The sequence below is a fragment of the Echeneis naucrates genome, chromosome 10 (assembly GCF_900963305.1).
Source record: "Echeneis naucrates chromosome 10, fEcheNa1.1, whole genome shotgun sequence".
Taxonomy (NCBI): Eukaryota; Metazoa; Chordata; class Actinopteri; order Carangiformes; family Echeneidae; genus Echeneis; species Echeneis naucrates.
Genome location: NC_042520.1, coordinates 24,918,137 through 24,931,743, shown reverse-complemented (window position 1 = coordinate 24,931,743; position 13,607 = coordinate 24,918,137). Strand labels below are relative to the sequence as shown.

General features: G+C 39.8%; 1 protein-coding gene across 1 annotated transcript in view; it reads left to right on the top strand.

The window, feature by feature from the left end:
• Positions 1–13,607, top strand: part of enpp6 (ectonucleotide pyrophosphatase/phosphodiesterase 6) — a 41,149-nt gene that overhangs the window by 15,522 nt on the left and 12,020 nt on the right. Inside the window, exon 2 of the mRNA XM_029512510.1 lies at positions 1,571–1,750. Coding sequence (XP_029368370.1) covers positions 1,571–1,750 — 180 coding nt within the window. The remainder of the gene's footprint in view (positions 1–1,570; positions 1,751–13,607) is intronic.

Here is a 13,607-nt window from a genome sequence, read left to right as displayed (position 1 = left end):
TTTAGTTCCTTTGTGTTTTTAAAGAAATGCGTTTTGCTTTGTTTTGTGTTTTTTTTTTTGGGGGGGGGGGCATGTTTAATTGCAATTGGTGTCCTCGGTATGAGTAAATTTTGGGGATCTAATGAGCCTCTTAGAGCAAAGTGGGCAGGAGGGCATCTCACGCTTTTCCCCAGATGTGGAGGTTTGCTGGGCTTACTGGGCCACCAGTTAACCTAATATGCATGTCTGTCTTGATCGTTAATTGCAGTAACCATTGGCAGGTGACGTCACATCTGCAGGGCTGCAGTTTTCTCTGTGCTCTTCAAGCAAAACGTGCTGCTTGTTTATGCTTGTTACATAACAAAATTTGATGAGTTGAGAATGTTTGTATTTGAATGTTGGTGATTTTCTTTTTTTTTTTTTTTTTTGTACATATTCTTGTAGAAAGGGGATTTTTGTCGTTGTTTTACAGCTGGCAGTAGTACTTTTGGGCATCAAAATAATCTTCCATGGTATAGACTAGTAATTCACCAACGCTACCTCCCAACTGCAGACGTTGAAATATGCGGATAATCCAGGGTGTGGTATGTAGCTGAATTCAGGAAAAAGTCACACCTTCCTAGTCAAAGGTCTGTTTCATTTATACATCTGTTATGCAAAAATGTTTGATCATTAAAAAAATTTAACTCTGACTCAGAGTTAAAGAAGGAGAAGGAGGAGAAGGTTGAAGGCTATCTCCAGCAATTTGGATGGTTGGTGAAAGCATAAACAAAGTCATGATATAACTAAGATGATTAAGTGTGTGATGTCATCAGCTGTGTTTTCTTTCTATTGACTGTATATGCGTATCAAATACTAGTGGTGAAGTTTAGGCATGCGATTTGTGTTTCTGCTGAAATCCATGTTATTACCCGATTCTAGGTGGTGGCGTTTCAGTTGAGTCAACAGCAATGTCAGGGGACTAATGAAGTTTGGCTTTTCTGGCATGTTATGTAAAATCTGAAGTTATTTTGAAATATCCAACTGATGACAAATAGAATGTTTTGGTTTTTATGTAATATAAATAAGGAAATAATTAATTAACTTTAAAATAGAGATGACTCCGTGACATGATTCATTTTTCACTGGTAATTGAGTGTGTGTGTGTGCGCGCGCGCGTGTGCATGTGCGTGTGAATGTGTGTGTTTTTGTGTTGCAGTCACCGATCTTGCTAAGCCCTAAAAAAACCAAACTATTCTGGCCAATGGGGGTTGAGCCCGAAGCCTGCCTCCTGGTGAAATGCTGATGTGTGTATTTTGATGAAGCACATTTTCCTTTTGAAAGAATCACTGGCGGAGACACAAATGCACACATGTACACAAACACTAATCCAGCGTATATACACCGATTCCAAAAACACCCAGCCCTGCTTTATGCTGACCCTCTTCTGAATTCAGCTCACTTATTTGAGAATCATTAGTGTGTGTGTGGCTCTCAGCCACTGAGTCCACTGTAAAAAGACCACTGATAAATTTCATTTTAAAACTACAATGAATGAATGAATGAATGATCTTTTTTTTTTTTTTTTGTTATCTCTATTGGTATGTGTCAGGCCGTCACTGTGACGTTCACCATATGACTGGAAACTACATGTGGGATGAAGTCTCAGAGAAGGAGTTCCTGATTGGGACTAATCCTGACAGCCGGTTGCCTCTTTGGTGGGATGGATCGGAACCATTGTGGGTCACCATGCAGAAGCTTGGAAAGAAGGTTTTCATGTACTACTGGCCTGGTGAGAGCACATGTACCTGACCCTAACCCTAACCTCCACAATCAAATGAAGCTTTCTTGTATGGGATGTTGTTGCTCTGGCATCATTCTGTCCTAACAATGAGATGGTTTACTAACTAAACCGCAATAAATTTGTATGTGGTAAATGGTTCAGCCCAAAATCACATGACCTTTTTAGGACAGAATCCCAATCCTAGATCTATGGTGAGCATCATCACAGATTTAGTTGAATTTGTGTAATCCCATGATTAATCCTCTGGAGTCGATGACATGCTGACTTGCAAATCGTGCAACCATTTTAAGACGATGTAGCAGAAAGAAGGACTATTGCGGAGGCTTCAATTAAGTTTGTGTCGAAATTGCAGACTTTTAAACATATACCACTTTTTATTTCATGTCAATAGGCCAGGTAAGACCAGACTTGTGAAAAATTATTTACCATGCTTTTTCTTTAATATTTCTCATCATGTTTGGTGCAGAAAGAAATGGTAAAAACAGGATATGAGGAAAACAGACAGCACTTGCAAGAAAAGAAACAGAGAAGAAAAAGGGAAATCCCTCCCTCCCGACCCTGAAAAACAAACGGCAAACATGGAGCAGCATGTGAAGTTAGCTGTTTTGGGGATTGTGTTCCTTTTCTTTATTTATTAAATGCACATGGCTCAGCAAGCTGTGCAATATGACCACCAGGTAAGGCAACGAGACAGAGAGCATTTCACTCTTGCAATTGCACGAATGAAAGAGAAATGGCACTGCAGGTAAGACGAGACTGATGAGAGACTACGGGTTGTTGGTGGTGCTACACAGACAGCGGGCAAGGTATATAACCTCACAGATTACAAACAGGAGTGGACTGGCCATTTTGTGTCGTGCTTTGTTACATTTTTTGAAGGAATGCTACAATGTTACCTACCGACGCTCCTGGTCTGAGATCAGTGGACGGATCCACTCGACTCAATAATGTAGATGGACGTGATGTCACCAGAGTCACTTCAATGCACAGGCACAACCATATGAAAGAATTACACAGCTGCCAACAATCTAACACCCGTTTGTGGGAACTGTCAATCCAAAAGTGGTGGAGCTGGTTCCAGAACTGGAATTTTGGACCCAGTTCCAAAAAAGAACCAGATCTGGGTCCCAACCCTATACGTAACTACACACTAGTGAACACAAAACGTTACTATAATGCTACCATAGCTTGTCAGGAATTGAATCTGTAATTTTTCTAACTTTGACAATCTAACATGTGACAACATACTGGCTCACTATTTAAGGATTGTGACTGGGTAGTTGTGGTTGATTTTATTTAAATATGCAAAATTGGGAATTCATGGGTTATTGTTGTTCAGATGATGGAGCTAAGCTAACTAACAACTGCTAACGTCAGCGGTCACTTGTTGCCATAGCAACAGTATACAATCATGTAAGGACTAATGACCTGTAAATAGAGCTCTGGATATCACATGACTTCTTTTGTTTATGCCACCATTTTGTTAGTAAATGGAACAGAAAATGGCTAGTACAGACGCCGCAGATTTTAAGTCTTCTGAATTCACATCTCACTTTAACTCGGATGAAATTGAACTTTACATAAAAAACTAAATAGATTAAATATTAACGACCCGTATAATGCCCCCGCGGTGCTTTTTACTAGTATCTCCGTCGAAAAGGACATTGCAGATCTGCAGTATCCAGACATATTTCAGTTTAGTTTATGCCCATCTGTAGTCAGTTACATTTCTTGATTTAAATCAGTGTCACTGAAAGGTTACCACAGATTCAGACACATTTGTTAGGGCGCAACATACGCTCGCAATTTTGTCAAGGTAGAGCACGTCATTTTTTCTGTCTATGTCAGTAAAAACTATGGGACAGTGCTTTGTAAGACTGTATACTTTTGATAAAGAACTCTAATTACTCTTTCAGTATGTATACTAAGAGATGCTATGCATCTGGTGTTCTCCAAGTCAACTGGATGTAACTGTTTCTTTCCATAAGTAAATGCTGGAATCTTTAATTCAGCTCATTCTTCTTCTACTCTTCTCCAGTCAGGTAGTGGAAGATGGAAGCAATGAAGTCTGGTGACAGTGGATTGTCACTTTTTTCCCTACAAGTAGAATATGCACCAGCATTTTAGTAACCAACAATACCACAATTGGGCTTATTAGCTTGTTAGCTTAGCAAACGTCTGACTTTTTTAGGCCCACTAATTCAGCTTGCTATTTAGTATTAAACTGATCAAAAAAACATAATTATAGCCTGTTAAATAAGCAAGTTTAATGTGGTCATAGAACTCACAAATATGTTACCGGCAACAATAGTGACCGGTGGGATAGCTAATTGGCTAATACACATAGGCTAACTTTTCTAAATAATTTTACACACACACACACACACAGAGACCCAAGGAAGACTAGCTAGCTAACTAAATCTACCTAACTTTCCACACACGCACGCATGCACACATGCAATTACAGGTAGGCACACACACGCACACCTCACATACACACACACACGCACACGTTTTTGCCCCTCAGGGGGCCCACCAGTTTTTTGCTCATTTATGGGGTCCCAGTCACAAAAAACACTTCAAATTAACAAAAATGTAAACTTTTGTCTCCATATACGTTTTTTGGTCACTTATTTCTAACATACAGTACTTGTGAGGTCCAGTGTCATACACACACACACACACACATTTCTTGTTTTTATATCTTTGCAGGGTGTTAGAGTACTATCTGGGGCCCATTAAGGGTCTCTATTGCACATATAGACACTGACTAGATTAGGGATCTACATTTCAAATTAAATTCTCTACTTCCTTCATTCCATCTCTTTTTCGCCGCAAATTCATATGCCTTGGTCGCTCATTAACTCCTGCATGTGCTATTATCGGAACAACCGGAATCGACTGGAAGACAGGGTAGTGACGTGGTAATCAAACAATGATCTACAGCACAAGCACTTAAAATTAGGTCTTGGGACTCATTCATTTGAAATGGTTAACACTTTTTTTTTTTTTTTAATTCCACCCTGGAGTCAACTGAGCACAGTTCTTCACATTGTGTAACATTAGCTTCATAGCATAAGTCTTATTTTGACCAAATTGTGAAATCTGCATAGTTCTACTCTCTCTCCCTCCCCCTCTTGCATGCGCGGACATACCAATAACCCTAACCCAAAGTTTTCCCAAAGTCTCTGTCTCTCCCAGTTCCTCTCCTCATCCTGCAGGTGATGAATCATCACTACCCCATGTTCCTGCAACGCCTGCTGCTTCATATCTTCATGAATTCCATACAGCATCATTTCCCTACCTACCTACCTACCTACCTACCTACCTTTACTACCGAATATCATCTCTTGCTCTCATTCTCTCCCTACTCTACCCAACTTTGCCTTCCTTCCTCCTCCCACAGAGGAGTGGTCAAGAACAATCTGCTTTAATCGTTCAAGCTCAGACAATTCCTGGTTTTGGACTTGTGATGTGGAGGTACATTCTTGCAGGGATGAAATGCTGACCTCATCTTCTGACCACTGTTCTTCCTGCATACTGACATCTGGACACAGAAAAGGTTTATTCAACCATGCAAGACAGACATGTCAACTGTTCGTCACTTTTCCCACACTGACCAATCAGGACGAAGAAGCTGGTTTTGTAACCTAGCAACAGCAACATTCTGATGAGAGAAAGAGAGCCTGAGCCCTGTCAGCACATTCGATGGACACGGCCCCTAAGTGTGCAACCCCACCTCGCAGCTTTTGTTCAAGCGGTGTAAGGGCCAAGCTTACATCTCCATGTGTGTCTGATGTGTCCTTTGATAGATACGCTGACAAGAGCATCCTGGACACTTCCCCTCCTCTCCGGTGATTAAACACTGTCAATGTCAACTGTCAATGTCAGAATCACTTTTGCAAGCTCTTTCCAATTTGATGGTGACGGGTGTTCTTGTAGACCATTCAAATGTTGCTTCTGTTTCTCAGCTAGATGACAATGAAACTTTTTAATATCTTCTGTGAAAGGTAAGAGTTGAGGGGCATTCCATTTGCTCTGGTCAAGTTGAGTTAATGCTTGGCTTGCAATATCAAATCTCCAACTTTCTTGATAAAGCTGTACAAACTCCTCAGCATCTTGAATGGCTTGTTTATCTTTCTTTCCCAGGCCTTCAGACTTGATAAACATGGCCAAAGAATGCAAGCTGTGTCCAACCCAGCGAGCAAGAGATGGACGTTGGTATCTGCTAGTTTGCTCACTATATCCAGATAGAGTCTTTGCAGCAGTGATGACCTGACTGTACTTTTCAGGTTTTATGAGTTCTCGGATGGTCTTCACTTGTGTAACTTTTCTTGCTGTCAATAACAGCCTGCCGACCTCTCTCAGTTTTTACCTAATATACTGATGTTGACTGGCCATCTTCTCATTCTTCCTGAACAGTCTGTAATCATACTCGAGAATGCAGCGGTCTTCTTTAATTGCAACTGCAATCATGTCTTGATTCATAATACTTCCAGTAATTTCCAGTAAGCATCGCTAAATTCATGTGGAGCAGGTTCAACAAAAGCACACAAAGCTTGAACTCTACTTTTATCTGGTTTAGTATTCTCAGGTTTGAACCTGCACACCTGAAAATGCCGCCACATGGCTCTTCTTGAGAACAAGCCATAGCAGTGAACACAGTGTAAATATTCCCGTCTGTCAGATGTTTTTTCTGGTTGCTTCCATGGGATGAGTTTGCCTTTCCGTATCTCCAAAACATCACTGTTGTGCTCAAAGTTCCCATTGGTTCATGTATAGTCTAACTGAAGTCTCCTTTCTTTTGAGTTCTTTGGCAAGCTTTGGCAAGCTTTGGCAAGCTTTTGCAACGTCTGTTTCATCTTGGTGTTTACACAACAAGTGTCTTGACATTTTCTGGACAAACTTTCTGCAATAAAAGCAGAAATGTTTGTTGTTATAGCTTCTAGATTCATTCTTCTTCTTTAAAACTGGACGGACATAGATAGACTGCTCTTTATTCTCGGGGCATTGAAACACTCACATCCTTTTTGGAATATGTTGCCGCTATTTTCTTTTTATTCACATCAACTTCGCAATTTGGCAATTTGACTAATGAAAGTGGATCAAAACAATTTTTGTTGTAAGGTATCGATTCTGAGAAGTATCCACATTGTGAGGAGTTTTTCTTGAGTTGCCAAACATTGGTGTTTATTTTGTTTTTGTCAAGGGAAAACTTTGGTGAGTAGCAACTATTAGCGATTAGCATAGTATGCTAACAGCTGCCGACCATGGTTAATTACTCACTAAATTCTTGAATGTATCATTACTTTATCTTATTATGCTTCTGAGAAGATGTTTTAAAACCAACCGGAGGTATATAAGAGTGTATTGAATGTGAGAATTATTATTATTATTATTAGAAAATTATTTTGTATTTTTGTGTGGAAAATGTGCAAATTGAACCATTGTTAGTGATAAGCAACAGAGCTATTGTTAAATGCTGGCTAAAGCTACAAAGCAAAGTGAGCTGGTTTTGTTAGCTAAAACACATGCAGCAGTGTGTAATTGAGTACTGAGAGACAATAACTTGATTAGTTTTTTTCTCAAACATGATTGAAATGTGATTTAATCCATGATTTGTGTACACTATGTTATGGTAGAAGCTTAAAACAGCTAAAAATTGTTAAAAACAATTCATATACACCATTTTGTGTGTGTTGGCTGTTAAAAATTAATTTTATAACCGTAAATGACAATTTGCACATTTTGTACTGTACATTGTCAATTTGAGTGGTTGACATTCATTGATTTAAGATTAAAAAGAGAATGAATACTGTACAGTTAATTTAGGAAGAGATAACTAGATAAATAATGGCTCTAAAGAAATAAAACTGCTGCTCTATGCAGGGTGGTTTTTTTCTTTTTGGTGTATGAATCGATTCCAATGGTGAGCCAGTGCCCAAACTAGCGAGGCGTGGAGCAGGACACCAGCTTACTTGTGCGGAGGGTGTAACGTCTTGAACAGCTTCATCAAGAATCTGGAGAAATCACATCGTATCATATCATACAGATAAGAGGCAAAAATCACACTACCCAGGTAGATGAACAATTACATGAACAATACACACATGCATACACACTGATTCTGGACAAACTGTTGACACTGACTTATTTGGACATTTGACTATTTTTGGAGTATTAATTTGTCATTTGTCATTTTATTTGCATTTTTAATACTATATTTCTGTATTACAACTGAGGTTGTTATTGGCAAATTGATGGTAAATTCTGAGTGATAACTTTTTTTGCAATACCAAGAAGTATACAGTCAGTCATAGCTGAATGAATGAATGATGAATTGAAGAGTGGCTTTCCTGCCAATAAATAAATTTTTATTACTCTTTTTTTTTTTTCAAACCGTTGTCCTTGTCTCATCTATCCTCCCTGAGCGAAACTATATCTTCTGTTCTAGCCCAAATTACAGTAAGTGACATTAACCTTAATTCCTGTGCACTAGTGAATGTCATATAGAACGTGTTACACATGATATGTTACCATCCCAGACCCAGGAGACAATAGAATTAAAGAGCGTTTGTGACATTAAATGACCCCATAAGGACATGACTGGAAAAAACATGCGTGTGTGTGTGTGAGGGAGAGACGTTTTCTGGCCTTCATCACACCACCCAGTCACTAATCCTGACTGCATTAAAGCAACGTGAACATTGGCCTGTTTTGGTGGTGGGACAACTCTGACATACAAGTCACCACAGATATTTGTGATGACTGTTTCTACAATGCCATTTTACCTGTGTGCTCGTCTTATCTGGCTTTGATTCCTCATCTGATGTTCAGGCCTAGTCTCTGTCTCTACTGCTGCTGCAGGAGTGTGAGGGCCTTTCACCTGGATTTCAATTAAACAAGAACTCACTAACGCTAACCCTGATCAAAGATCACATGCATGCCTATAGATACACTCAAGAGTGGAAATGTGATTAATATTGGAGAAATATATAATTTTCCTTTTACAAGATGACAAATTTTTAGACTTTAATTTATCAATAAATAAATAAAATCTTCATGCTTAATCTAACCAATTCACCTTCTTGCGCCAAGGCCATTTTGAATCACCGTAGTTGTACTCAATTTCAGATCCTATCTCTATTTTCTTCAGGGCAAAAAGGCACAAGTGTGGCTTGTTGTCAACTATCATTTTTTTCATGACACAATTTGGATTTTTGTGGTTGTCATTGAATAGTCATCAAAGAGATCCATCTTCTTTAGATGCATCAAGGCTGAAAAGTATAAGAAAAAATTTAACAGTGTTATAATTTTAAGCAGTTTTATTGGAATGGATTTTTTAAAAAGAATTTTCTAAGCGTATTTGTGAAATTGTTTCAGATTCAACTCAGAATTCACCACAAGCAACGGTTCTGCCACTCAAAGTCAAAGAGAAATGTGTGTTCAATTTCTGAGTACTGTTGTGACTGGCTTTCTTCCTGTGTGAGGAGTTCACCCCTGTACTCCAAGTCAAAGTCCCCTGGTTCAGTGGGGTGCATGGCGAACACTCCTCTTCCTACAAGAATATAATAAAGTAAGCACTTCAATCTGGGAGGTCTAAAAGGGACTCTGAAAAATACATGGCAAACAAAGTGCACCATTGCAGTAATCATGAAAGAATATAGCCATGTTGCACATCAAATTAAGCAGCAGACTCTGGGTTGATTGGTTTTCGGTGACTTTTTATAAATTGTTTGACTCTTGAACAATGGTTCACAATGGGAAATGGTTCCAAACTGTGCCACAAATGGACATTTTGGAAACCCTGTCTGAAATTTTGGTAGTAAAATCAGCATCATTCTAAAGGATACTTATCCTAAATATTTTTTCATTTGGGCGAGCCTGAAATTCACTCTTCACCAGTAACACATATAATGATCCCTTTAGTATTCAAGCCATATTCAAATAGACATAGTGGTTGCAGAGATATACTCCTTTCATTACAGCAACAGTCTCTACTTCACTGTACACTTCGGTACAATACACTCATACACTGAAATCCTCTGACAAAAAACCCACATATGACCTGAAACATAATAATAAATTATTCCCTGTACCAACTTTACAGTTTTGTTTTTGAAATACAGAAGTTGCTTCAGGGAACCATCTACCACTTAAATTTGAAAATGTCAATGAATCTTTCCATAAATCCTGACTTTCAAGACAGAATATGTGTCTTTGCATCATCTGCAGGCTTTATTCTTCCTTTCCTTTTGGACATAATGGCTCTGTGAAAATAATTGGAATCATTACCACACATTCAGCATAAGAGAATTGTTCAGTAAGTCATGTTTATATTGTCATGAGTTGCCTAGATCTAATTAACTATAAATGAATTTTAATAACTATAGTGAATAATATTGTTAGTAGAATAGTTGTGTTTTTTAATACTTTTTCAACATTATCCTATTACAGTATATTGCAGACTTTGGCAGCTCAACACAAGTAGGATAGCCACTAATCACATGTAGCTAACAATTATTGTAATAAAGTAATTAACGTGAAACCAGAAGTGGGCGTGGTTTATACGAAAGTTGTATTTTTAAGCCTGAAATTGATATGGGTTGATCAGAAGTTGCTATATTTATTGTAAGCCGCAATATATTTTTATTTTTATTATCATCGTTGAATCCTGCTCTTCCAAAGGGCAATTTGCGGACGAGTTCAACATTTTTCGACATATTGATTGACAATACATTAAAATAGTCTTTAACAACATTCACAACAGATTTGAATATCAGGCTGGGGTCAGATTCATCCTAGTTTATTTCCACCTGTGGCTTACATCATGGGCCCTGGAGAATGGATCAGGTTTGACTTGAGGATGGCTCCTTATCTGGTGGATATAAAGGTGGGGATGTACCACGTTTACTGTTACACAGACGTGGTACAACATCAGGTGGTGGGTGATGTTTACGCTCCTCTCTTGAGAATCGTCGATGTACAAGAAACATATGGGGATATGATCACTATCTGCCCGTGGCTAAGAATTGCATTGAAAACATTCGCATAGAGATTAAATTGGATCAAAACCTACCCGTTGATTTCACCTTTGGCAAGACGGCGTTGAAATTACATTTCAGGTCCGTCAACACTCTTTCTGCCGTATAAAGAAAAAAAAAAAAGATTCAGACTCTTGAAATGGACCCTCACTGTTATGTAAGTTATTATGAAAATCAAGTAGGGAGAGCACTTCCCAGCTTTTACGGGTCCCCTGTTATGTAAGGGAGAGGTATAGGCTCTGTATTTAGCAAGTTATTTCCGTTTTGTAGTGCCTTTGGTGAGAAAGGGCTTAGCCTCATATCAAAATGGCTGCCTCTGAAGTGTTTACCCATGCTGTGGGTAAATTAGCTGGCGGCGGCAGGTGAGAGAACCCTGGATCTCAAGAGGGAGCTGCAGGTATCATGGTTTTGGCCAAAAGACCTGGGAAGAGACCTCCCGGGGAGCGTGTTGTTTCAGGAGGAATGATGGTAAAAAAAAAAAAAGCGTGCTTTTTTTTCAACTATAAACTTTATTGAAAATGCAAATTTGTTTAGGGAGAAAATTTTATCCACAGAGGTTTCTTCTTCTTTTTATATTTTTCCCCGACCTAGGGTGTAGATGGACGAGGGGCCTTTTCTTCATCATCATCATCTCTCTTCGGGGGGCATGCTCCGTCGCAGGGATAGGATGATTATCTTCCGAGCAGTTTCAAAACCACCACCACCACCACCACCACTCTCTTCCACTTCCTCCTCATCCCCCGTCTGAGTCTGCTGTGTTGTTTGCGAGCTTGGGGGCTATTCACGGAGGATAGGGGAATGTGACCTCCGTCAGAGTATTTAAAAACACCATTGAGCCCTTTGGCGTCGGTCTCTGGGATTTTTTATTATAAGAAATATTAACAAATATTTTAACTATATGAGAACCTTTCACAGTCTTTCCCTTATAAACAAATTCACCCTTTGGACTCCATCCACCATTGCTCTTGCTTAATTTCTTCATGATATAGGAGGCATTTTTACAGTCGCGAGGAGCAAGTTTTTGCAGTACTTCAGAGAATGTCTCATCTTGTTGCTGCAGCGGCTCCACCTCTTCTTCTTCTTCTTCAGCAGCAGCAGCAGGTGTAGGTTGTCTCTTTACCGCTGCCTCTCTGTCATCTTTTTTTGAGGAGGGTGAGATATCTTTGCAATAAATCAAATCAAATCAAATCAGATTTATTTGTATAGCGCCAAATCATAACAAAGTTACATCAAGGCACTTTACATATAGAGCAGGTCTAGACCAAACTCTTTATAAATTTATTTAAAGAGACCCAACAGATCCCCCGATGAGCAAGCACTTGGCAACAGTGGCAAGGAAAAACTTCCTTTAAGAGGCAGAAACCTCGAGCAGAACCAGGCTCAGGGGGGGCGGCCATCTGCCTCGACCGGTTGGGTTGAGAGAGAGAGAGAGAGAGAGAGAGAGAGAGAGAGACAGGCAGGCAGGCATTGGAGGGGGGGGGTGTAGGCAGGAACATGTTGTTGCATGAAGTTCATGGAGTTGAGCTGTAATACAGAATTCATGCTATATGGGACCAGCAGATGTTGCAGGAACATGGGATGGAGATGAGTCACCACCTGCAGGATGGGGACAGGGAGAGAGAGGAGAGGAACTGGGAGAGACAGAGACTTTGGCAGAACATGGTTAGTAAATGCAGTATAAATGCTTAGAACTGGGTGAAACTGTTTTTTTTTTTTTTTTTTTTAAGAAGGATGGTTTTTATCAGCGCATGCAAGGAGGGAGTTAGAGAGAAAGAGGGAGAGAGGGTGACAGGGAGAGACAGAGAGCGAGAGAGAGAGAGAGAGAGAGAGAGAGAGAGAAGCTCAGTCCTTCCCCCAGCAGCCTAGGCCTATAGCAGCATAGCTAAAGAGTAGAGGACTTTTTAACTGTACGCTCTGTCATACAGGAAAGTTTTAAGCCTGGTCTTGAAAGTTACTAAAGAGTCCGCCCCCCGGACCGATGCTGGGAGTTGGTTCCATAGAAGAGGAGCCTGATAACTGAACGATCTGCCTCCAGATTTACTCTTGGAGACTCTAGGAACCACAAGTAAACCTCCATCTAGAGAGCGGAGTGGCCTGCTAGGACAGTAAGGAACTATGAGCTCTCTGAGATACGATGGAGCTTGGCCATTAAGAGCTTTATACGTTAAAAGAAGGATTTTGAATTCTACTCTATATTTTACTGGCAGCCAATGAAGAGCAGCTAACACGGGAGAGATGTGATCTCTTTTCCTAGTTCCTGTTAATATTCGTGCAGCAGCGTTCTGAATTAACTGAAGGCCTTTTAGAGATTTGTTTGGACATGCAGATAGTAATGAGTTACAGTAGTCCAGCCTAGAAGTTACAAATGCATGGACTAGTTTTTCTGCATCATCCTGAGAGAGGATGTTTCTGATTTTCCTAATGTTTCTCAGGTGGAAGAAAGCTGCCCGACTAACTTGTTTTATGTGAGGGACAAAGGACATGTCCTGGTCAAAAATTACTCCAAGGTTTCTTACAGTGGAGCTGGAGGCCAAAGTAATGCCGTCCAAACTGATGAGATGATTAGATAGTATTTTTCTGAGGTGCTTAGGACCGAGTACAATAACTTCTGTTTTGTCAGAGTTGAGAAGTAAAAAATTTCCAGTCATCCAGACTTTTATGTCTTCAAGACATGCCTGCAGTCTGACTATCTGAGTGACTTCATTTGGCTTCATTGATAGGTACAGCTGAGTATCGTCTGCGTAGCAGTGGAAATTGATGCTGTGTTTCCTGATAATGTTGCCTAGAGGAAGCAGATAAAG